This window comes from Oreochromis niloticus, linkage group LG23 (genome assembly GCF_001858045.2).
Source record: "Oreochromis niloticus isolate F11D_XX linkage group LG23, O_niloticus_UMD_NMBU, whole genome shotgun sequence".
Lineage (NCBI taxonomy): Eukaryota > Metazoa > Chordata > Actinopteri > Cichliformes > Cichlidae > Oreochromis > Oreochromis niloticus.
Window position 1 is genome coordinate 5,013,646 of NC_031986.2, and position 27,050 is coordinate 5,040,695.

Consider the following 27,050-nt stretch of genomic DNA (forward strand, 5'->3'; position numbering starts at 1 on the left):
CACACGGGGGGAAAATCCAGGGAGCTCTGTAGACAGGGAGACAGGGTTAAGTACGACGCACACAGGAAAACACTCTTAACTAACTTGCTGTAGCTTGGCTTCACTAACGCGTGGTAGACAACGATCCAGCGACGAACAGCAGTCACCTCCTGGCTTAAGTGCTGATCACCTTAACGAGACCCAGGTGTCTCATCTCCCGAGGGCGTGGGCCGAGGGCGTGAACCCACAGTGAGTTCCGCCCCGGCGAGAGAGAAGAGGAGAGAGAGGAAGAGAGAGAGTGCTGATCAGCGTGCAGCTGATCCGCCTGGCCGTGACATAATGATAATGAAAAAACTAAGCAAATGACCTGTGAGAAGATCAGTAGCATGATACGATACAGAGAGAAGCTAAAACAATGAGGCAAAGGAGTATAATTAGGGCCCATATGAAAACAAAGACTCGTCACTCTATTTTTATCACAACATTTTCTCAAAACCCATTTGCAATTAGTACAAACATGTCAAACAACATCAGAAATATAAATGGCTTCAAGTTCACATTCAGGTGTCGCAGGAGTCAGTCAGGAGCTCTCACCCACTGATCTGCAATACATGCAAACAGTTTTGCATCTGTTACCCAGCAACGACACTTGTAATACTTTATACTGTACTGTATGTGTTTTGTTGTTTTCAATTTTGCATTTCAGTTTTTAGTATAACATCTCACAGTACATACATGCTTATAACACACATGATTTTACTGGTATTTAATATTGAACTGTAATAATATATAAGTTACATGTAGTTGCAATAAACTGTACTGTGAATCTTAAAAATAAGTCATTCAGACGTCAAGTAGTTTTATGTCTTTTCTGATGGCATGATGTTTTATTTGTAGCTTGCTGCCTCTTTGTTCTTTCTGTTGATACCGCTCTCGAGCAGCCACAACTTCCTCTTCTGTATGTTACGATGTAACCCTGTGACTATCACGCTGTCGCATTTCATAAGCTAATTTGCCTAAAACAAAAGCAGGGAGGTTTTCTTTGCTTTAACTATCCTGCCACCTGTAACTACGTAACAGTTTGATGTGGGCCTGAAGTGTAACAAAAGTATCCAGTCAGGATCACATTCCATTCAGGTCATAGGTACGGCTGTATCAATCTACAAAAACATAGATCACCATTCTGCTGTTTTTCTAATGTCCACAATTTAACTTTCAAACCCAAAAGCAACATCTACCTCCATTTATTCCATTATCAGTACAGACTGGTTTGAACAACAGTCCCATGATGGATTGCACTGGTGATAATTCAAAGCTAATAAAAGGATCTCTTTTACAGAAAATGTAAATAGTTTTTCATCTGTGGAACGGTTTTTATTTGTTGTTCTGTTTTTAGCTTCAAAGAACAGAAGTTCAAAAGGAAAGAGGAAAAAAAAACATTTTGACAATGTGCTGGAAAATGTTTGTGTCCAGAGCCTTCAGGAAAGCAGAAGAGTTGACCTTGTTCAATAAACAAATTCCCATTTATTTTTTGCATAAACACCTTAGGTCTTATCACTGCTTACTATGTTTATGTAAACAATTACTGAAATTAAAATTCTGAAGGTTTCTTTCATATCTGAATATTCTTATAGACGTGTTGTTCCAAGCAACAGTTAGGTTAAATGTAACCAAAGTTGAAACTAAAAAGTGGGGCACTGACCAAGTCTGCATGAGTCTTTTTTTGTAATGCTGAGGGGAGTCAGCATTGAGACTCGATTTATATGTTGCTGTGGTTAAATAATAGAGATCAAGCTTTAAATGAATTCATTTGGAAGACATAGAAATGATGAGTGGAATATAACAAGCCACAGCCATTTAATAAATGGGCATTAGGATAGATAAGCACAAACACTATATACTCTACAAAGCAATGTGTACTTTACATGGCTCTCATCTGTATACTACACCAAAGGGGACATTTATTTAATCCATCCATCCATCCACCCATCCATCCATCCATCCATCCATCCATCCATCCATCCATCCAAATGCATTGAAGAAGCAACACTTTTCAAATATTTTTTTCCTCTGTTATGAAGTCAAACTCCCTGGTGTCAACTTTTTGCCAAGTTATACCAGTAAACATACATGTTGAGAAAAAAATACAAGCACCTAATGTGAAAGCACAGCCAGGAGGAACATTTCAGAATGTCAAAAGGTCACAGCTTGAGCATATAATAAGGGAGAATAATTTCTATTTAGGGTCTACTTCATCCCACGGTGTTGTTGGCTGAAAACATGCCAAGAGCTAAAAGGTCCAGTGTGGGCGTATTTTGAGCCTTATTGGAGCCTTCTCTGTTGCCTAATGATGCTTTGTAGCACAGAAAAGTCAAATCTAAAATCAATGGTCCTCTCTAATTGGCCATCCACAGGGATGTTCTATGCAACATGTAGGCTGATGAGTATCCTGCTTCTTTTATGTGTCAGTATTTGATCAGGATCATTTGACTCTTAGGATTTCTTGGTTAAAATATCTGCAAAAAGTAGAGCTTGACACCCAACCAACACCTACATATGCTGTGTATGTTTTAATGTATTATAGTGTTATGTAATATTTTAATGGGTGCTATTCTGTCTAAACTGCCGAATAAAAATAATCTATTCCCTGATTCAGCTTCTTCCACTGTAACAGACTCGTCATGTACAAAACTGTCCCTTATGTCCAATTAAATGGCACACTCTGCTGCAGCAGTCACTGATGTGCCAGAAAAGTAATAAGTAGGTGTAAATGTTCTGCAGATTTCTTGAGAAGACATATCCAGCAAAAGGATAAAGTTCAGCTTAGTTTGCTGGGATTTTTAAAATTTTAAATAAGCATCTTAATGGTTAATATCTTTTTGTGTGTGTAGCTGCAGGCAGCGCAGGTAGACTTCCCAAGGAGAGGGCCCCGAGTGCTGAGGACCAGGAGGCCGAGTCGGTGTCGGTGAAAGAGCGGCTGGCAATGTATCAGGCTGCCATGTCCAAGAAAGAAAGCAGCAGCTCCTCCTCTGCAGTGGTAAGATTATACTTGCACATGCACATAACGAAAGATGAAGGTGAGGATATGTAGGCAGCCACAGAGACAGTAGACAATAACCCACAGGAAATCTACTGTCCTGCTTGTATTAAATCCATTACAGGATGGGAAGAACAAATCTCAGGAGTGAATGGAAGTCAAGAGGAATCATCCAGTAGTGTTTACTTGTAAAACTGGTCAATCTAGAAGTGAATCGTTTTTTTATTCCTGTGTATTTTATTACATATTTCTAATAAATCAGTGGGCATTTGGCTGTCAGCTAAATTCTACACAATTATGTAATGATTAAATAAAAATTGATGGAGTATTTTATGAAAAAAAATCCAAATCATGCATTAGATGAATGGAAAACAGTCTATTATTATTGTAAAAATTTCAAGAAAGAAAAAGTGACATTCACAGAAAATTCAGCATGTAAATTAAGCAAATATTTAAAGAAAAAATTTGATTAGCTCATAAAACATAACATATTGTAAATATTTTAAGCGAGGTTTTTCAACCCCTTTTGCTTGTGACCACTAATGCAGGGTTCAAATTACACAATATCAGCCTGATGTTAGCCAGAGGAGAACAGCTCAGCAAAGCTGTAGGCTAAAGCACTGATGGGCCATGCTGTTCTTTTACTATGATCCAGAAACTGGTGCAAAGTAGGTTTTTCTTTCTTACAATGATGGCCAATATTTTGCGCACACTTCAGATGAAATTGTTGCTCAGAGTGGACTCTGCCATCTCCTTCCTAAAAGACATGGTGACATTGGTCATGTTTTACAGCCAACTAAGGCTAAGAATTTATGACTCTAGAGCAGTAAATTTATGCCCCCACCCTGCACCCCAACAGCACACAAACATACTGTTTGTGCTGCCTGTCTGCACTCTACATGGAAGTCTGCACCTTTCTACACTCTTTCCTTGCTGATTAATTTGAGAGTAAATAATAATCTACTATATTATCAAAAAACATTTACTATTAGATGACAATGACAAGCAGTGGAAATATTTTATAAACCATTTCTTTAAGAAGGAAACTATAAAACACTGAAATCACCCATCGTAACTGATCCTAGCTCACTGAAAGCAGAGCCAGCAGCAGTTTGCCTCACATGCTGGTCTCAGTTTACAATGAATGACCAGAGGTGTACTAACAATGTACATGCCAAAACACCAGAAAACACTACTTGTCCCTCATCTTGCCCAACTTCAGTCATTGTTAACGGGAAATGGACACACCTATAAAATATATACAGCTAGTTTCCTCTGAGTATAAAAACAAGCTGAGGTTTCAGCAACAATTACTTACTGCGGCTACAAGACGACAGTAATATAAAGGATGGATACAAACCCACGAGGGGCTTTACTTTAGTATGTTTTAATTTATGTCTATTTTTAGATGTAACATTGTGTTGTCTTATTAGATAAGATATTGTGTAGCATGAATCATGCAATACAAACTAGTATTTAATTGGCCCCTGTGTCACTCCTTCTGGTGTATGCAAAAAACCCCAAAATATACAAAATATAAAAGGTACTTCTGCGTCTTTTCAAACAAAAATATTTATTTTAATCATTATAATTTCTAAAACTTACAGTTTATCCTAAGAGTAATTGATTTTTTAGAAACTACTTAATTTAAATATTTCTTTAGTGAACAAAAAAAACGGATGATAACTGGGTTTTTTGTTTTTTAATTAAAAAAGACATCAGATAGTGAAATGACCTCATTAGCTGTCTATTGCAGGATTTGGTAACAATGTAATAATACAATTGATAATAGATTTCCAGCCACTGTCAAGACCATGTGGCCCGTTAGCAAATGGGACCCAAATGCAGAACCAAGAGACACTCAGTGAAAGGTTTACAGTCTTTCTTATGAATTTGTTACCATGGGGAACTGAGCAAAGGTAAACACTGGGAATTTCATCTCGTTCAGTGATGATTATAGTCATCCCACTATGTGGCGCTCTAACCATATCAAACATTTCTGAGCTTGACTCTCGACTCATGCCTGCAACGTTTGGGAGAGATTGGACTTTTTTTTTTTTTTGAGTGACAGCAGATTACTGCTTTTTGGCGAGTGATTCAAATTCCACATGTCGCCAAACATAAAAAGCTTCGTAATTTAACATCACAAAGGTCTTTAGATTCCACGTACCGGAGATCATGTCGATCTGATGAAATCCCTAGGAGGAGTTCCTCAAAGTATGAGGCCTGAAAAGAGGGGAAAATGTCGCCAAAATTACACTTAAATTTTAAAATGGCTGACTTCCTGTTGGATTTGGGATATTTGACTTTTTGAGACTTTTTTGTACATCTTGATATCTTACATAAGCTTACCAAGTTTCAGACTCATAGATGAAACATAGGGCAGGGGCTGGTCTTTTGAAATTTTGTAGGGGGAACTGTGGAGCCATTTCGCAATATTCCATGAAAATAATCACATATCAAGAAAGCCGTCCTCACATTGGAGGTGTGTGCAAAATTTCAAGAGTTTTTGAGCTTTCCAAGCCCCTCAAAAACATCTTCCTGTTTCATGGTGAATCACCTTGCCACCCGGATGTGCTGTTCAATTTAAACTCACAATTTGCTCACTGAACCATCAAGAGGGACTGATGTTTATTCTCACTGCTTTTCGGGTTGATCTAAACAACCTGTGAGGAGCAGTACATCAAAGTATAAGACATGATATTTCCTGTTCCCACTAGGTGGCGCTCCTACTATTCCTGACAATGGGTATATCAATCTGTTCAGGACGGATACGTCATCATGTCTGTAAAGTTTGGTAGTGATCAGACTGGATTTCTTTCTAGCAATTTTGTTCTTCACGGCGAAACATCAATGTTCGGCATTCTGCTGGGGTCATGCTCTTCTGTGAAAACTCACAGTTTTCAATGTATTGCCAAGACCAACTCCTTAATGCTTTCCTGGAGAAATTTGAGGCTACGTGGGTCACCCACCTCTATACTGTACCCAAAAGTCTAAAACATGACATTTTCTGTTTCCACTAGGTGGCGCTGTCGCCGTTGTCAAATATGGCAGTTGAAATATGTTCAGGGGCGGAGCCTTATCATATGTCAGAAGTTTGGTCCAGATCTGACGATTTATATGGGAAAGAGAGCAAATAAGATTTTTATGGCGAATGATTAAAATTCACCGTGGCGCCACGGCCACACCCTAGTCCGAAAACTCAAAAGCTCCGCAATTTAATATGGCCCAGGTGTGTAGTTGAGACTGAGACCAAATATGAAGCTGACCCAATCAAATCCCTATGAGGAGTTTGCAAAAGTACAAGGCATGGAAACGGCAAAATCAGAGCCAAAATCTCACCTTCAATCCAAAACGGCGGACTTCCTGTTGGGTTTGCGTTGATGGGCCCACTGACAGCATGATACACGTGTGGGCCAAAGTTCATTCATGTAGCTCAAACTATGTATTCGTAGGACTTCATTTAACAACGCATAGGTGGCGCTCCAGAGCCATTTTGTACCGCCCATATGTGAAACCATTAAAATACAAAATATTTCACCAGACCTGACTTGTGTGCAAAATTTCATGAGTTTTTGAGCATTTTAAAGCCCTCAAAAAGGCATTTGTTTTGCCTGAATAAGAATAAGAAACGGAGCAGATTCAATACCTTCGCACTCTCAGTGCTCGGGCCCTAAATATACGACCAGGAAAGCAGAAGTTTAAACAATGAGGTTAGATTTGGCTTTGAGAGAGGCAGACTATCTGGTGAATACTGGATGGATCAGTTGGTCCTGTTATACTCAGGCTAATGATGATGATCAGCAACAGGCTGTGTCAGGCTGAGGAGCGGGAACAAAGAACTCTGGCCACTGGGGAGGATAATGCCTGCAGGAAGGGTAACCAGGAGGAAGGAGAAACTGGATCAACCTGGATTTTTTATTCTATATGTGCATTATAGTTATAAGATTTATTTTGATCACATTTTTATCAGATGTGAGCAGAGATGGGCAGTAAAGCGTTACTTGTAACGCTTTACTGTAATCTGATTACTTTTTTCAAGTAACGAGTAATGTAAGGGATTACTATTGCGAAAACGGTAATTAGATTACCGTTACTTTCACGTAGGAACGCTGCGTTACTGCGTTACTAAAACCGTGATTCTGTCATGAGAATGTCTCATGACAGTGACATTCGTGACAACAGCTGTCTGGAGATCAACAATGGATAATATATCGAGTGTGGGAGAGAGTATGAGCGTGCAGCGTTTAAAGCGTGGAAGTACTGACCTTACTTTGAGTTTGATTCCATAAAAAGTGACAAAAACATTAGTGTCCACTGTTCACTGTGTGGGAAGAAAGCTTCTTTTTAAACCCCTAAACTTCCAAGCAAGCACCGAGTGCGCTATGACGTAATGTGAAATTCACAGAGAAACTCGCGGATTCTTCCACTGACCTCTGCGGCACACCTGCACCAGGGTAAACCTCCGCCTACCCCAGTCCTGCTTTATAGGTGAAAATAGAGCAACAGGACCGCTAGTCTTTGATTTTATTTATTTTCTGCTGTGTTTTATTTGCATCTATTTGAAAGAGTGAGTGTAAACACAAAAAAATATTTTATTTTATGTGCTGGAATGTGCAGAAAATAGGTTTAAATGTTAAACAAATTTCTTCCAGTCAGAGAATGTTGCATATAATTTAATTTTTGCTTGATGCATAAAGTTAAAAGATTAAAACTAATAAAACAAGTTTTAAAAAGAGACGTTTCCATTTGATTACATTTTGTATGATGGATTATGCAGAAAAAGTAGAATTGGGCTGAAAGATCTATCGCTTTATCACCTATTCAGGTTGTAAATCGTGTTTTTAAAAAGTAACTAAGTAACTAAGTAATTAATTACTTTTGAAAATAAGTAATCAGTAAAGTAACGGGATTACTTTTTTGGGGAAGTAATCAGTAATTAGTTACTGATTACTTTTTTCAAGTAACTTGACCAACACTGGATGTGAGACTAAAACCTTTTCAGTAAACTATTTCAGTCAACATTTAACCAGTGGATTATGTAAAAATCAAGGTCTAACACGTTTGTTCAATTTGTTACTGTATAAATTGATAGAGCAAAAAAAAAAAACCTACCATGGCCTACTCATTTTAACTGTAGGCATAATTTAAAAAAATAATCATCATCAGAGCTTCAAACATTATTTCTTCTTTAATTAAACCCACAAAAAAGGGAAAGAAAAAAAACCTTCCAGAATATCCTTGAGTCATTAGTCATCATCAAGGACAAAAAAAGTCTCAGAGGCTTAGAAGAGTCAGCATGTAATTTTGAAAAAACAACTACTGTATTGGCCAAGGCCAAGGCAGTAGGCCTACTCTGTTTCTAAAACAAAACCGTACCTGCTGGAAATCACCTGTTCCTTATTTGTAAAATATTCTCTTCATCCCAAAGCACATAAAAGCCTATCACTACTTCCCACCATTTAAATGTTTTACAGTGAAAGACAAGGTTGAAGCAGCTGCAGTGAAGTCTGTTAATGTTTTCTTTGCCACACAACATAAGAGGGGAAGGATGGAGGCTTCAGTTTTTCATTAAAACCATCGTCAGCTTTCGTCTGAAGCTGATAATTCATCTGGCCACTCTGGCGTGTTTCCAGAAGAGAACCCACCTCCCACTATCACCCTTTAAACTGCACATGACAAACCAGAGAGTGCAAACTTTAAATAACAGAAAAATGGCTCAAATAGCTCCATGATGGTGATTTCCACTGCATTAACTCTTTGCTCATCAGGGGTCTGCAAGGCAACAAGCACTAACATCACTGTAAAGCACTCCAACCTCAGCTGACTCTCACGTGGTGTCTACTGACAGCTGCATCTGGATGTGTGTGCATATGTGGGTGTGAGGGGAGCGGGGTTGTGGGTCAGTAGCTGTGAATACAACAGGGGGGAGGCTACTAACCAGATGGAATTTTCATGGTTTTTTGCTCTCCACCTTTTGTAGCTGTTTTCTATGTCAACATAAACGTAACGGCATACTTAATAATAGCAGAGGTCTTGATCAAGAGTATTCATTAATAGTATAGCAAGGCTGTCTATTCAACAAGTCACAATACATAGAATGCAAAAGAATATGCCCTTTACAAATTGTAATAACACCCTGATTACATTTCTATCAACACAAAGTCTGTCTATTCTTGTAGTATCTAAGCTATCACAATTTTAGCTATGTAGCTACTCATAGCAGTTATTAAGAAGGGATCTGCCTAAAGACCTGGGAAACATCCAATATGCAACAACAAAATCTACACAACACATCTGAGGCTCACTTTTTCAGGTTCAGTATTTCATCTGTTGACTTAGAAATATGAAAATGTCATTTTTGGGTTAGAAATGGGTCACAAGAAGGACCATTTCTTGTCCAGGAGGAGTGACTTTACCAAGCTAAAGGAGTAACATGTAGACCATTTGCAAAGGAAAATGCCACAACACTTTGACTTTATATGAAAGTAACAACATCAGACATAACAGCTTTGCATAAATGGTGTGTTATATGCTGTACCAGTCAGCAAACGCTGTGAAATGCACATTCCTGAGCAAAACGTGCGGTGCAGGTGTTGCCATTTCAAAGATAAATCTTAGTGTAGCCACTATGAGATAGAGTAGATCATCCACTAACTGGAAGTTAGCCTTATCTTAGCTGCTATGATGCCTGACAGACTTCCAATAACCTGCCTCAGCACAAAACAGAAGCTCCTGTCAGACATCATAGCAGCAAAGATGAACAGGCACATGGCTCAATACCAGTCCCCCAGTGGTAATCGAAACAACTGAGGCCGTGACCCCCAAACTGGGCGAGTGGTTTATCAAGTGATCCCAGGAGCAACATCCAACATCTTTGTCCAGAAGAGTGCAGTCCTAGGAACAACAAAGATACCCTCAAGCTCCCAGGTCTGTTTTAGAGGACCTGAGCATAAAAGACTGCCCGCGGGGAAAGTGTGGATTTTTTTTTATTTGGAAGGTAGAGCAGGTCATCCACTAACTGGAAGGTTGGTGGTTTTCTCCCTTGCTGCTCCAGTCTGCATCGTAAAATATCCTTGGGCAAGAGGATAGGGTTGCTCTCTGATGTGTTCATCAGAGTGTGAATGCGTGTGAATGTTACATAGAAAGTACCAGTCCATTCCTACATTGTCAATTTAACGAAAGTGCTCTTTCTACAGGTATATAGCAATCTAAATGGCTCGTGACTTCATCACATTTTTCTGATTCTAGATGTCAGTTTAAAGGAAACATATTCAATACATTCTGAATGTGTCTCTAACATACTCAGGTGGCCATGTGAATGATTATCATTATCAATAAGATCTGTTGTAGCGACCAGAACTGCTCTGCAATAACTTGCAAATATCACAGTAGCCCTCATTTGTATAAAAGAGGGAAGGTGGCAAGTCAATATGTTTAACATTCTCACACACAAACACAAATATCAACAGCCACAAATTTGGCTGTGTATGCAGAAACCAGCATATAAATGTCTTACTTAGGCTGTAACTAACAATCCCAAAAGGAGATTATTTTGTCAAAAAGTCAGATTGCATTCTTACCCAGATCTCAGAGGGCGAGAATGCTTTCTCGATACAGATGTGATTTACTCAGTGATCATCAATCGTCCTCCTTTTTCTTTCTTTGCCAAGAAATTGTTACTTTGTAAGCTCCAGTTTAAAGAATAATTCCTTCCTTGCGTTTTTATTTAACCGAATAATCCGAAAGACGATATTTTCCACTGCTGTTTCGATCTCTGTTGCAGTATATGCAAAAAGCAAATGAATTCCTGCAGGGCACCTGCATGTTTCTTGGGTTTATTTGAAGATACATCCAATCTTTACAACCTAGAGTTCTAAAGGAGAATGAATGTTAATGGCACAGCAGTGATTTCTTGGTTAAAAGAGCACTTATGGTGCTTAGGATTCTGAAAGTATTAGCATAATGCCATTTCTTTCACTTTTTTGTACTAGCATAATGCAAGCAAGTATAATATAACACAAACAGTGAGAACAGAGTTTAGTTTACCAAGGTCAGATCCAATCCCCTGACAGAAGCAGCAGGTTGACAGTCTGTCCAAATGGAAACAATAAGGCTTATACACGGTATAATGGAATTTAATCATAAAAGTGGCCACTTTCATTCAGTAAATATTATTATTTTATGAGCAAAAATACATACAAGTGCCACAACATAAAAGTCTTAGGAAACTTGTTTATGCCAAACATGGAGAAAATGGGATATTATTACCATGTGCCCGTTTTAATCTATAACACCTGTGTAGATGGACTCTCTGGGCTGATTTTTGTCATCTGCTTTCTGCTGATAGATGATGCATGAGTCAGAGGCTTGTTCGCTGCCTGGAGGGCTGGCCAGTGTGAAGAGACAGTTTGAGAACCAGGAATTTGCCTCCTCCTCCTCTCAGTCTACCATCACACAGGTTCACTTCCAGCAGAGATCTGTCCAGGTGAGACCATAAGCATGGTCAATAAATATTCTATGTATTGACAAGCTGTGATGGTTTTAGATAAAACAAAAGATTAGTTATGGTTGTTATTTTCCAAGGAAATATATTTCATACATTTGCTTTTTATGATCAGATGTAATAGTGTGTTTTAAGCCGTTTCCTCATCACAAGGGGGTAGTCGAAGGCACACCAGGTATCTGTCCACATTTGAATGTGGACAGATACCTGGTTTTGCACCGAACATCCAAATCTATGCAGCCCCAAAAGGGATTTCGGTATTTGACTGGTGCTGAGCCAGCAAAAAATAAAAAGTAAACCACTACACTATGGAGTTATGTCACAAAAGCAGAGTGGAAAATCTGAGGCTGGAGTATGTTTGTAATAGCTATGGAGTGCGTAACCTTTCCTAAACCAATGAATTGTTTAGAGATAGTGAAGGTGTCCTGTCTGATCACAAGCTCTGTGTAACGTGAGAAACATGTGAAAGCGACTGGATAATTTGAATTCTACTGTAGCATTTTATTGGAAAACCTTGGCTGGCATTGCTGAGGTATCGTGGCAGGTCAAATAAAGGAGGGCACCTTCAACTTTGCTTGTCCATGTGACTCTGTCATCCAGTGCGTGAGGAAAATGCCAGAACATGTTACTAGCAGCTTGGGACAGAGGCCGGATCTCAGCGAAGTAAGGTCAATTCCGGCCTTTCATACATTTTTCCCCATCTGCTCATTCAGGCGTGGAAGCAGAGTGGATTTATCGAGCCACGAGGACCTTGCTGAATGCTAAATTTTACATAGCTGTACATGAGGGGAAATGTCTGAGTGTATTTCATTGAGTGGTTTTGCCTTTGCTTCTATGCAAGCAAAGGCAAAACCACTTTCCCCTCAAGTTTTTTTTTTTTTTTTTTGTGCAGGTGTAATATTGAATGCGTGTTTTGCATCAGGAAAGATCGCATTATGAAATAAGTGGTTTTTGAAGCGCAGAACCCCCTCCCTCCATGTATCTTTCATGTTAACAGCAGAGGATACAAGCTCAAATATCATCCATCTCTTTCATCTCCTTCAAAATTGCATGAATCACAGTGGAGGAAAAGGCTGATGCAGTTTTATACAATTGTTGTAATCTATTGCTTTTTCTCTCAACACCAAAATCCTCCTTTGGCAGCATTCAAACTTAGCAGCTCCCTGAGAAGCAGCATACTAATGGAAAAACATTTGTTACCGACCACAGAGGGGCTTTATTAACCTTTTTCATGGTATAAAAATTGCTTCCGTCCCGCTGTTTCCAACAGCTCGCAGTCATGAGGTGATAAAACCTCTTTCTTAGTGTGTATGTGACTATTTTTTTTAGCTGTGGGAGTGTGTTGGCGCACTGAGAGAGGTTCAGCATGTCCACATTCCCATTTTTTTGTTTGACAGGAGATGTCAAGCTCCTCTGAGGTGACAGCGAGAAGCAGTGCCAGAGAGCTCACCCCCACCACAGCTCTCTCTCGAGAAGAGGTATTTGTCATATGTTGTAGGGTAGCATCTTACCTGTAATACACACAGACCTTACTATTTATTCTTCAGTAAATGAGCCTTATACTGAGCCTTTTATATCTCACTGACTGAAAACAGTCCAAGGCTTGAGTGCAGTCGCCAGTATACTGTTGATTTGTCTTTTCACAGGTGAGCCACAATCAAAGAGTCCACCACAACGATGCGGCTGCCAGTTATGGGAACCATTACAATGAAACAGGTTATTCTGCTCATGCCTTTTATACTGTGATTTGCAGGTTTTTATCACAGCACCCCTTACGTCCTGCATATTAATGATTGTTCTCCCTACACGCTGAATAAGGGAAGAGCTCTGAAAATGAGTTGGAGTTCTGATGATTTTATATTCAGTGCATAGCAGCAAATCTAATCAGGGCAAAGTCAGGAAAGTAAAATATTGGAAAGTGGAAATTGGGCAATCACCACTGCATGGTTTCAGAAAATGAAAACTACTCAGGTTTTTAATGAAATGATTTATTTCTCTTTCCAATCCCCCTGAGCTTCCTCACTACGAATGACTTAATGAGGCAGCCTTCTTCTTGTGTCTAATTCAGTTATGCTTGTCAGAGGAGAGGACCTACCAAAGGTTTCCACTCAGGCTTTGAAGCAGCAGTATGAAAAAACGATTGAGGAAGCTGCACCAGCCAAGGAAATTAAGGTAATGATGCTGTCTGTTTATCGAAATAGATGATAGTTTGGGTTGTTTATTAGGTATCAGTATGAGGATATGGCCACATCATGAAATCATCAAAAGGAAATTGCGCATGCCATGAGTTGATGGGGAATAAATTGGATTGGATAAAAGGCCTCGTGTCATTACACAGCTGAAGTCTGACACTTTCTCTCACTGTTAAAGAGAAACCCCAGAAAAACACATAAAAAAACTGTCGCATTACTGTCTGCAGTTCAATGAGTATTTCAATCAAGACAGTAATTAGGAACATACATAACCGAAGATATTGTGATGGTTTGACAGATACAAGATGTGTCAGCGTTTGTGCATTTACATCCAAATTAGAATTATTTGCATCTTATTTGCAATTGCTTTTCCAATCGTTTTTATTTGAGGTGTAAAGTGTACAACTTATTAATTTACGCTCAGCTTCAAATTTCCTTTCCACTACTTTTCATGCCACAAATTCAAAAATTTTTTTCAAATACAATTCTAACCTCACTGTTCCTCTCTTTGTGATGAAAACTTCTTGTGAATCATAGGTTGATGTGGATTTTGACCAGTTTCAGTGGGCACCAGTGAACCAGTCCTCTAAAAAATGTGCTATGACAAGATATGAGGCTTCTTCCACTGTAAAGACAGCTACTGCTTCATCAGTAGCATCTGCTTCAACAGTGGCTTCTGAGGTGACAGACCATTTCCCTCCTCCACCCGCAAACCTGCTGCAGGTGTCACAAAAAGTCCCAGACCACATTGTCTCTCCTCAGCCTCAAGAGTCGACATCTCAACATAAGTATACTATTAACAGGGAACAGTACTTAAAACACAAGAGCATGGCTGAAATAAAGCGCCTCTACAAACACATACACCCAGAGGTGCGCAAAAACCTTGAAGCTGACATTTTAAGTCAGCTCAGTGAAGCAGAAATGACAGAGTTGGAGAGCAAGGAAGGGGTGGGTGATGTCCAGCAGGTGTGCTATATGTTTGAAAATGATGGCAACAGCTCCAGTAAGTGTTCGAGCCCTGACAGAGAATACCTGGAGTGGGATGAGATCCTTAAAGGTGAAGTGCAGTCCATGCGCTGGATGTTTGAAAACAAGCCCTTAGATACGATTAAAGATGATACCCCTGATGAGAATGATGAGAAGACTATTGCCCAGCAGGAAATCATTGCTGGCAAAGACGTCAGATACACAACTTGGATGTTCGAGACGCAGCCTATAGACACTCTGGGGGCAGAAACATCCGATACAACTGAGCACTCGCAAAAACAGAATGATCTAGCAAGAGGAGATGTCCGTACTGCGACGTGGCTCTTTGAAACGCAACCGCTTGATTATCTGAATAAGATCTACCAAGAAGATGAACAGGAGACAGATGCTCGTGTGACTAAAGACATTACTGGTGGAGATGTGAAAACCGCCAGGTATCTGTTTGAGACCCAGCATCTGGATTGCTTGGGTAAAACAGAAACCATTGAGGAGAGTCACTTCCTCAACCTGAAGTCTGAGCTGGAAGAAATTAAGGGCAATGTGAAGACAACAACCCGCATGTTTGACACACTGCCCATGTGTGTCATTAGAGGCGATTCAGGAGAGATGCTGGAAATCACCACCATTCGCAGAGAGGAGACAGAAAAAGGAGATGTGAAGACATCGCGTTGGATGTTTGAAACCCAGCCGCTGGATATGATCAACAGAGACCCTGCCAAAGTAAAGCTGATATGTGGGATTTCCATGGAGGATAACAGTCAAGGTGGTGTGAACAAAGGTAGATGGCTTTTCGAGACAAAGACTCTCGACATGATCAAGGATGAAGAATGGGAGAGCTCAAAGAAGGAAAAAGATGAAATAATTGGAGCTGATGTAAGGAAGCACTGTCTTGTTTTCGAGACTCAGCCTATGGATACTCTGAAAGATAATGCCAATGCTCGACCTTTACCCTCTGAGGAGATTGTAGGAGGTGATGTTCAATCAGCCAAACATCTGTTTGAAACAGTACCAATGGAAAATCTGAAAGAGCTGCTTGAAGTGGGAAAACTTAAGAAAACAATGGCAACAGAAGAAGAAAAGGGTGACGTGAGGCATCAAAGGTGGGTGTTTGAAAGTCAGCCCTTGGAGAATATAAGGGAGGAGAAGAAGGAGATTACAAGAACTGTGAATATTGAAGCGCTTGACAAAGGGGATGTGACAAACTACAAAGAAAGGTTTGAAAGCATGGATTTAAGTAAATGTGAGGGAATGCAGAAAATTCAGGTCGAAGGTGTCACAAGTGGCTATGTCAAGTCCAACAGAGTTCTCTTTGAATCGACCCCATTGTATGCTATGCAAGACAGCTCTGGCCATTACCATGAGGTAAGGACTGTGAGGCGTGAGGAGATTGTGAAAGGAGACGTTCGCAGTTGCAGATGGATGTTCGAGACGCGTCCTATTGATGAATTTGATGAAAGCATTAGTAAGTTTCAGATCATAAAGGGAATATCTAAACAGGAAATCGAGTCAGGGGATGTCAAAACAGCCAAGTGGCTGTTTGAAACCCAACCACTTGACACCATTAAATTTTTCGGTAATTTTGAGAATGAAGAGAATAAAACTGACAAAAGTATTCAGATTGAGAAAGGAGATGTAAAGACTTGTAGGTGGCTATTTGAAACTCAGCCAATGGATGTTTTGTATGAAAAGATGGAAAAGAGTGAGTCCGATGTAGAAGAAGTGCAAAAAGGTGATGTGAAAACATGCACTTGGCTCTTTGAGACACAGACACTAGACAACATACGAGATCATTCAGAGTCAGAGACCATTCTGAAGACCTGCACTGTAAAGCAGGAGGACGTTCAGGGAAAAGACGTGCGGCTGGCTCGCTTCCTCTTTGAAACAGAGAATCTGGAAAACATCACTGGGGAGGACAGCAGCTCTTTCAGGAGAGTCACAGAAATCGACATCCAGTCCGGTGATGTTTCCAGGATGAAGTACATTTTTGAAAATCGCTCCTCTGACATTATGAGCTCCACCTCTGAGGAGACAATGCAGAAGCTGAAGGCGCAGCAAGCTCAGGACCTCCAGAGGGGAAATGTGGTCAACTGCACTTGGAAGTTCGAGAACCAGCCGATTGATGCGATCCGTGATGACAGCACTGAGGCAAGGGAAATTCGCACTGTAACTGATGTTCAGGGAGGTGATGTTGACAAAGGCCGCTTTATTTTTGAGACATTCTCTCTGGATCAAATTAAAGAGGAGTCAACCGAGACTGATATTTCAAAACTCTCCAGTATCTTTAGAGATGAAATAGAGAAAGGGGATGTGAAAAATTACACCATGATGTTTGAAACCCAGCCTCTCTATGCCATCTGTGACAAAGAAGGCCACTATCACGAAGTAACTACAGTTACTAAAGAAGAAATCATGAGAGGAGATGTGGTGGGGGCCCGATGGCTGTTTGAGACAAAGCCTTTGGATTCAATCAGAGATTCTGAGGAGGTGTATGTTATTAAAGCTGTGACTGAGGAAGGTATCAGCAAAAAGGATGTTAGCTCTGCCAGGTGGAGATTTGAAACGCAACCTCTGGACGAAATTACAGAGGAGATAAAAGTGAGGTCAAAGACAGTTGAAGATATCCAAGGCGGCAATGTGAAGAAAAATAAGCAGCGTTTTGAGACTGATGAGATGTCTCAAAAGTACATCAGAACTGTTAGCATGAGTGAAATCCAAAAAGGCGACGTTAGAGCTGCCACATGGATGTTTGAAACCCGCACGATTGATGAGATACGCGGCGATGGCGCCGAGTATGATGGCATGGAAAGAGTGACAAAAGAGGAAGTAATGAAAGGGGATGTCAAGCAGTCTGTTTGGCTCTTTGAGAAGCAGCCGCTTGATAGAATCAAAGAGAGTGATGGCACAGATCTTGTTGTGATAAAGGAGGAAATCCCACAGGCTGATGTGAAGACGACAACATGGCTGTTTGAAAGCACTCCATTTCATGAATTCAATGAGAGCAATGTGGAAAAGACAGAGATAATTGGTAAAAGTGTCAAAGAAACACTTGAGGAACTTTATTCCCAGAAAATGGTGGACTCACAGGGTATTCTTATTGAAGCGGATGAGATTGGGGATGTCCGCATGGCAAAGTATAAACTCATGAACCAGGAGACTCCTCAAATCCAAAAAGAAGAGATTATTAGAGGGGATCTGAGCAACATAATGATGAACCTCCTGAACCGCAGGGAGACCACTGAAAGGGTCATAACTATCGACGAGGAGGAGCGTGGGGACATCAACACCACTGTGAAGCAGCTATTCAACCAGGAAAGGGGAATCAATGTTGAGAAAGAAGAAATTATCCGTGGTGACATTCAAGAGGCCATGAGCAATCTGCTCAAGAGGGAAGGCTCCTCCAAGCGTGGCATTCTGATTCAAGAGGATGAGAAAGGAGACGTTAGGATGACTATCTACTCTCTTTTAAATAAGGAGGAGAGGGCTGGCATGGAAAAAGAGGATATCATTCAAGGAAATGTCAGTAAAACTCTTTATCGCCTTCTCTCCAACTCAGATGGCGAAGACTCTAAAAAGATAAAGGTTTTAGACACAGAGCGGGGTAATGTCAGCTTTTACTCCACATGCATTGAGTCCGGAGCTTTGGATTACCTGAAGCAGCTGCAGTATGAATCAGATGAACTACAAGAAAAAGTCCAAAAAGAGCGCATCATAGGCGGTGACATCGAGGAGACCAAAATATTGCTGCGGAAGAATCAGCAAGAGATCGGTCGCACAGTAACAGAGGATGATATAGTTCCTGGTGATGTGCACAGCATTGTTAAGGTTTTTATGACAGAGCCTACTGTCACTTACAGAAACCTAGAGAAAAAGGATATTGTTAAAGGCAACCTCAGCGCAGCTTTGGATTCACTGACCCAAGCCATCAATCAGAAAGTGGTAATAGAGAAGGAGGAGGTGGTAAAAGGAGACATACCCACTACTTTGAAGTCTCTGGAGGAAGCCCAGAATCAAGCCAAAGAAATGGAAAAGCCTGAAATCATCAAGGGAGACATAAGGGGTGCTCTCGAGTCACTGGAGAAATCTGCGTCCAGCAAAACCGACGCAGCTGTTGAAGATTTAGTGCCAGGTGATATTAAGGGCACCTTGAAGTCCCTTGAGGAGGCAAAGCAAGCTGTGAAAGAGGTGGAAAAAGAGGAGATTGTTAAAGGAAATATCCACACAGCCATGCAAAGTTTACATGAGGCATCAAGCGAGAAAAAGGTTTATCAGCACCAAGTGAGCGAGCAAGGCGATGTTAAAGCCACCATCCAGCTCTTGCTGCAGCCAACAACGTCCCCAAGAATGCAACGCAGAGGGAGCCATGAAGGGGATGTGAAAACATCCATTAAATCGCTTTATGACGGACAGGAGATGATACAGGTGGAAAAAGAAGATGTTGTGAAAGGTGATGTTCAAGGGACAATAAAGTGCCTAATGCAAAAAAAGCAGTATTCAAAACCCAAACGCATGTATCCTGCCAAGAAGGCAAAAGCGCCCATGCAAAACACATTAACTGTAAAACAAGAGAAGCATGAATGCGCACATGAAGTTAAGAGTGAGAGTGTTGCAGTCAGTCCAGCCCCCGCTGTGAAAAACCTCTCTCTGAGTGGTGAGTCACAGAAGCACACACAGAGGCAGCATGAAAACAAATCGTTGAAAACACAGGTAATAACCCAAGAGGACCGCTCTGTTACTGTAGCCAAAACAGACAATCCTGCAGGGGCCTCTCAACTGAAGAGCACGAAAGAACAGAAACAGAAAATACAGGCACCCAAGCCTGTTATGATAAAGAATAAACAAATGATTAATAAAGATCAAACAGACGTGAGGGCTGCTGATGTGTCGGAGGTGAAAGAGGAGCAAAGCACATCACAGGCGAATATTTCAAACAGGCAAATGTGTGAGGCAAAGACGATCAAACAGGTGCACACTACAGTGACGGAGAAAACCGTTGTGCACAAGCAAAATGTAACAGAGCAGGTGTCAATGTCTCAAAAGCAAATGGAAAATAAGGCTCTCGTACAAAAACAGAACATAAAGAATATGAAGGTGGATCACCATAGCCTTGACATGAGAGGGAAAGGTGTGAATAAAAAGCCAGTGAAGCCAGAGATTCACTTTCCCCCTCCTCCCTCCTCGCCGCCTCCCCCATCAGAGTCTGAGCTCTTCCTCCCTCCACCGCCTTCACCGGTGACTGAGAGCCCAACACCCCCCACGTTCCGGCCTTCGATGATGAGGCAAGACAGCGACCTCCCTCCCCCACCTCCGCCCCCTCCACCTCCTATGGAATGCATAAAGTCTGATCCTGAATTTTTCCCTCTTCCTCCACCTCCTCCACCACCACCTTCTGTGAGCTCACAAGATTTTCTCCCTCCACCTCCCTCACCACAGGAGCTTAATGCAATGCCGCAGCCTTCCCCTGCAAGGCCAGGGAAACCCATTAGCAGACCTTTATTCAAAGTGCCCAAGCAACCAGAACCACAGCAGCCCATACAAGTTAAGCCCAAATGGCAGAAAAAACAACCCACTCCTCCGCCGCCTCCACCTCAGTTTCCTCCTGAGCAAGAAAAAGCTGTGTCAACAGTCAAGAAAGTAGAAGCTAAAGTTAAGGAGGTGAAACAGGAAATAACCCAACAGGTTGAAATCAGCAATCAGACTGAGTCAACAGCAGTGTCCCAGACAAAAGTATCAAGCATTCCAGTTGCGAAATCAGTCCAAAAGCAAAGCCCACAGCCACCTAAAAAAGTATTTGTTCCTCCTATTAAACTGCCTCCAACTCCAGACCCTGATTCAGCGCCCAAAGCTAGACCTTATGCTTGCAAATTTAAAACCCCACTCATGTTTGCAGAGGAAAGGTACCGGCAACAAAGGCTGGAGAAGGATGAAATGGTGAGGAGTAAAGTGAATACCCCCACTTCTCCCCCAAGTAATATTCAGTCATTTGATGCTAATGCTCAGCATCCTGCAGCAGAAAACACTGAGAAAAAAGTAGACATAGCGACAATAGAAAAGGCTGAAGAAGCTAAAACAGTTTCCAAAGAAGCAATAGTGGTACAGGACACGCCTTCTAAGAAAGCCACTTCCCAGATCCCTTTGAGCAAACCTTTGATCTCAGTGATAAATAAGAAAGCAGCTGCTGGATCTTCAAATGTTTCCAGCCAGCAATCCTTGGAAAAAAATCTAGCCTTTGCTGAAGTTAATAAAAAGGGACAAACTGCATCCGCCAATCAGACTGCTTCTGTTTCTCGCGCTCACCATGAGGTTTCACAAAATGAAGTCCAGTCGTGCTCAAACTTGGCCACTTTTTCAATCCAAGAGCAGCAGCAGATTATTAAGAAATCCAGCACCAGGTCTGTTACTGCCACACAGGGAGCGGCCCATGAAAATGTAGATCTTCAAGGCCAGGTCACATTGAAAGCTGAAGATGTAAGGAATATTAATGTGCCTCTGACTCAGGTGGAGAAAATTAGTCCCCCTCAACCCACTAAAATTCCAAAGGTGACTCCAAGTTTCAAGTTAAAAACCTTTAAGATGCCGGTGGAGAAGAAAGAAGAGAAAAGTGACACTTCGGGACAAAAGGAGGCAAAGAAAAGTGAAATGAATTTACAGCAAGAGAAAAGTAATGCATCACAGAAAAGTGAAACCAAAGTGAGTCTGGAAGGCAACCAGCTGATTTCCATGAGAACTGAGGTGAAAACAGAAGTGAAAGGAAAAGAGAAAAAAAGCCAGGTGACCCCACCTGTGAAAGAAGTTGAAGTAGACGTTCATACAAGAAAGGGAAAGCAGGTGCAAAAACATGAGACAGAAGTAAAACTGTCGCCATCAGTTACTGTGTTAACACCCAAGGTGGCTAAGATAACATGTGAAGCAACCCAACAGGGACAAGGCCATGTAGCTGTCTCCCACAGTCAGCAGAGCGTGAAGACAGAGGAGATTCAAAGACACGAGGAGGTGGTTGTGACTGAGAGTGTGGTACAGCAAAGCCTTCAGAGGCAAGAGGCTGTTCAGATGCAAAAACAGCAAATGAAGCTGCAAGCAGCGGAGATAAATAAAACTCAGATCAAGACAGGAAAGTCAAAAGGTGAGCCTAAGGATGTGTCTGTGAAAGGGGCAGGCAAAATTTCCCACAAAGATGAGGCTTACCATGAAGATATCACCAATTTAGAGAAATGCACTGTAACTCATAAGCTGCTCGCTCAAATGAAAGAGCTGGAGGGCGCACCAAGCAAAATAGACTCCAGCACTGTCAGGACGATTATAAGTGAAGTCCCTGACTGGATAATGGGCTCAGATGAGAAGAAGAATTTAAGTGAAATTGCTAAGCAGCAAAGCAAGAAAAAGTTGAAAGAGATGATGGTTTATGTCAAAAATATAATTGAAGCAAAGCTCGGACTTTTTGAGAAAAACCTGACAACAGTGGAAAAGAAGGAAAGAGAAGACAAAGAAAAACAGCCCGTGCCACCACCAGTGCCTCCAAGACCAGAGAAGAACGTTTTCGGTGGGGTGACTGCAAAGATATCAAAGACTAGCACTGGCTACTCCAGTGCTGAAAAGAAGGTGGTGGAAGAGAAAAAGTCCCTTCAGGAGAACAGAGTGCATAAGGAGCTGAGTGAAGGAGCCGATCACAGGGTGTCCTCTCCATTAGCAAGCATCCGCACTCCATCGCCTACTTTTATTAGTATTGAGTCCAGGAGAGTTGACTCGCCACTCAGAGTGACACCTTCTCCTCCACCCTACAAATCAATCGGAACCCCTCCGCCGCATCATGGCAAGTCACATACACCTACATCTACCTTTAGCAGGGCCACACCTTCTCCCACAATGAGTCGCTCAGAGAAGCTGGTGAAACTGGGGGATGCCACATCAAAGCTTTCTCACGTTATCACCCTTCCTCCTCTCGTGCCAGTTCCCGAATGTTTTGCCGCTGAAATAGAGCGGTCATCCCCATTTAGCGACAGGGAGACCCTCATCGAGAGAAACGAGCATGGCTTGACGGATGTCGCAGAAATGGTGGATTCCATGATGACAGTGAAGGATAAAAAGTCTTTCTTTGAGGAGGCCCAGAGGGCGGAGGTTAACAAGATGTACATCCGGAAGGATCCAATAGATATCCCTGAGCGGTTGGGACCTGATAGTGAGGAAGTCACTGAAACCGTGGCCATAGATATTCTTAAAGAGGATCTCCCTAGAGTTGACTTGTCAAAGCTCGTAAACAGATTTGAGTCTCCGAAACCAAAAGTTTACACCAGAAAAGATCCTATTGTAATAGCAGAGAGGCTGGGGAGTGACACAGAGGAAGCAGAGACCGAACCACATGCACCAAGAACTGAAGACATCCCCACACTTAACGTCAAAGCAATCAAGGATGTGTTTGAGACAGGAGAGCACAGTTCTCAAGCAGCCAGAGAGCTTAGAGAACAAATAGAAAGAAGAGAACCTGAAGCAGCCTGCTCCGGGCAGGCGGGTCACTCTGAAGCGACATCAGTCACTGAGCAATTCTGCACCATTGATAACTTTGGAAATATGACAAGACAGATGAGGAGCGAGGTGCATTCTGGGAGCTCCCTGACCCGTGGTAACCCTCCGTCCTACGCAGACGTTGTGAGAGGAAGAGTTCCTACTGTTGCTGTGCCCCCTGAGGCCTCCTCCGAAGAACTGCTGAGAAACTTCCAGCAATCATGGGCTGAAAACCAAGGAGTTTTCCAGAACCTGGGCTTCAGTGTCACGGAGCAGAGGACTTCGCAGATTATAACACACCAGCAGCAGAGTGTTGTGACGGGTAAACTGAGCTGTGTGGCATGAGGCATGATGGGGTGGTGAACATGCTTTGTGTGGGGAGTTTTTAAGGAATCAGCTGCACTGTGTGGAAAGATAAAAAGCATTAACTTTCAGATTGCGTTTTTCTAACACTTGATTTTCTTTCATGTGTTTTCATTTGTCGGAAAGGTTAAAACTCACTGTTTGTATCCTGGCAGTTTTATGCTTTTTAATATTCACAGGTTACATTTTGTTCCTGTTTATCCACATGTCTACTGTGTGAAACTGACAATGACGGTAATATATTGAACTAATATATCTCCTGCCTGGGTGTGAGATGCTGTTTTTGTCTGTGATACAACAAAGAACTGCCCGAAAACTCATCAAGGAAAAAACAAGCAACAGCTTTAATGTGAATTCTTTTCTTTTCTGAAATGAATTCACACTTTACCACATGTCAGTGCTTCCTTTGTCCAACATCGTTTTTTGAATCAACATTTTTTCATTTCACAGTTGATTTACAAAGCATAAAATTCCCAAATAATCAATAATAATAATAATTCTTATTATTAATATTATGATATATTCATTGTAATCATGACATCTTACACAAATATAAAATTTCTCTCCCCATTTTGAGAACTATATTAATATGCTATGATTAAGAAGATAGGAAGAGTTTTATTAACTTTTATTAACTGTTCTGTTTATAGATACCAAACTCAAAACAATCAAGCAGAAACAAACAGAAGGATTTGGACTGCATTCAAGTAAACACAGTCGGGTCCGAGATAAATCTGAAGGATGACTAAAATAATTATAATTGATAAAAAAAAAACATATACTTCTTAACTTTACTAACTTTGCTAAAAGTTTTGCTTTCTGCAGCTTTCCCAATCCTTTATTTTATTATTATTTGTTTTGTTGAGACTAATAGAAATCATTTCTCTATTATTAGTTACAGATTACATCCGTTACCAGAATTTGCCTAGAAATTCATGAGGACGCCAAATTAAAATGTTTTCCTCTCCTTTGCAGAAAATTCGAATTCCAGAGTCCGAACTGTGCAGGGCATGTCGGAAGAGAGTGTACCCCATGGAATCTCTGATTGCGGACAAACAAAACTTCCATAAAAGCTGCTTTCGCTGTGAGCACTGCAAAGGCAAACTAAGGTGGCGCTACTTCACACAGCGAATGCATTCTTTGTCTTTTTATTTTCCTCTGTTTTAACTTGTCTTCTTTCTTTTTAAAAAAAACAGCCTTGGCAACTACGCCTCTCTCCATGGACGCATGTACTGCAAGCCACACTACAAGCAACTGTTCAAGTCCAAAGGAAATTATGACGAAGGATTTGGACAAAAACCACACAAAGAACTTTGGAATAATAAGAACACGCAGAATTCTGTCATGAAATCACCATCACCTGAAAAGAAAGTCATGGATTCCAAATATTCCACTGCTCACAGTACCTTAGCCACCCAGGATTACAATGGAAGCAAATCAGCTGATGAGAGCAAAAAGCCCACAAGTAAGATTTCAGTAGTGTGGCCTCCCCAGCCAGATTCCCCTAAAAAATCCTTTGCAATCGAGGAGGAGTTGAAGTTGGTTAAGCCATCATGGCCCCCTAAGGAGGGCTCAGCTCAGGAAAACGAGCACCTAAATCAGCCTGTGAAGTCCTCATTAAAAGACACTGTTGCTCCTTCAGCTGAAGTACAAAATGGACTCCAGGAAAATAACAAGGTGCATGAGAGTGCCTGTTTAACAGAGAGTGTAAAAAAGCCAGAAGAGACTCCAGCAGAGTCCGAGTTTCTGACCTCCTCTGTAGCAGCCACTGAGGAGCCAGCGGGTGTCAGTCACACTCGAGAAAGTAAAGAGTCAAACAGCGGCTCGGAGGCTGAGGCACAAAGGGATTCTGAAATATACTCTGAAGTGCACCCAGGAGTGGAGGAGAAAGAACAAAGTGAAGGGAATGATGGTGGAGATGGAGAAAGCGTGAAAGTGCCAGAAAAGAATGAAGAAAAAAGTGCAGGGACAAGGGAGGATGTGAAAGTAAATGGACATGACAGGCAGGTAGAAAGTGCAGCATTTGAGAGTGAAGGCCAGGAGGAGATAGATAAGGGAAATAATGAAAGCGTGAACAATGGGGAGGCAGTAAAGGTCACATTAATAGATGAGCAGGCAACAGCAGGACAGGCACTGAATGCTAACTCCAATAATAATAATAATAATAATAATGATCAGACATTGTTTGACCATGAAACCCTGCTCGAAGGGCTTAACAAGGTTGAGGGAAATAAAAATCAGCTGCAGGTTTTGACAGATACAGCTAGAGCAACAGATTCATCTCAGGCCCATCCCTGTAAAGAATCAAAATGGATGCCAAGTGATGTGTTGCAGTTGGCACAGAGAGATGATGCTTTTGTGCCAGAAGGTGCCAAATGTTCTGAAGCCACAGATTGCTTTTCAGATACAAATTTCTTCACAGAAACAGGCGAGGGAATGCTGGCTGTCAAACATGAGGCCACTGAGCCAAAGATTAGCACATCAAGCTTCCTGGAGGACATTTTTGCCGGCTTGAGTACCAGCAGCTCCAGCCTGCTATCTGATTTCAAATCTGACATCTTCAGTCAATCTGCCGGGGAGAGGCCTCCGGCCTCAGCGCTGGATGACCTTTTGGATTTTGGAATGGAGCCGAGAGATGTGAGGGGAAAAGATGAGAAGAACGACAGCTTTGCCACAGACTACAGCGCAGGAAGGGACGGTATTTCTCTGTGGGCAGAGGAAGACGATGAAGACCTGACAGTGGAGGAGCAGATCAAGAGGAACAGATACTACGATAGTGAGGAGAGTGACAATGCTTAAATTTTGGGCCCATTCAGCTAATAATGACAACATGTATTTTCACCTGTCCATGGAGAGATGAACAACTCTGATTGAGTTTAGCGTTTTTGTACTGAGTTTTGAAATCTTCTGTGAATCGATATCTAGTGTTGTTTGATGGAGATTGAATGCACCTGGCGTGCAGAGGAATGGATATCTGTTCTCTGTTTATGTTACGTAGGATCTATATATTTGCTGACTGATCTAAATAAAGCTATATTTTCAAACTTTGCAGTATATTAGGTAATTACAAGCAGTTTATTTTCTTTAAATCAGCATCAGGAGGGTTTTTTTCATTTCTATTTTGTCTTCTGTTTGAAATAAAGCTTCATAACCTTAACAGTATGTGACTCCTGTAATAACTTATTGCAGAGACAAGCAGAAGCAGTAGTGAACCATATCTAAATCCTTGTCTGGGTGGTCAGTGATGCGCGCCTCACCTGCTGAAATTTCCTTGGTAAAAGGCGTATTGATTTTCACTGATCGTGCAGACCTGCTGTAGGAGTTACAGATTGAACATGTGAGGTAATTAGCTGGCAAGCAGATATATACTGCAGTGTTAATTACAGCAGCCAAAAAAAAAAAAACACTACAGGACTTTAGAAAAAAGTGATGGCTTCACAAATTTTGTGCAGGTCCCACTACATTATGCTGACAGATCCTTTAAGTTAAG

The 27,050-nt window shown here is 41.4% G+C and overlaps 1 protein-coding gene across 2 annotated transcripts in view; it reads left to right on the forward strand.

Annotated features, from left to right (window-relative positions):
- The window catches only part of xirp2a (xin actin binding repeat containing 2a), a 68,769-nt gene extending 43,981 nt beyond the window's left edge, over positions 1-24,788 (forward strand). For both annotated transcript variants that reach the window (XM_013268884.3, XM_019352044.2), the window contains 8 exons: positions 2,871-3,016; positions 11,367-11,504; positions 12,920-13,000; positions 13,169-13,238; positions 13,591-13,694; positions 14,252-23,519; positions 24,536-24,669; positions 24,757-24,788. In XM_013268884.3, coding sequence (XP_013124338.1) covers positions 2,871-3,016; positions 11,367-11,504; positions 12,920-13,000; positions 13,169-13,238; positions 13,591-13,694; positions 14,252-23,519; positions 24,536-24,630 — 9,902 coding nt within the window. In that variant the 3' untranslated portion in view covers positions 24,631-24,669; positions 24,757-24,788. The remainder of the gene's footprint in view (positions 1-2,870; positions 3,017-11,366; positions 11,505-12,919; positions 13,001-13,168; positions 13,239-13,590; positions 13,695-14,251; positions 23,520-24,535; positions 24,670-24,756) is intronic.
- The last annotated feature ends 2,262 nt before the right edge of the window (positions 24,789-27,050 follow it).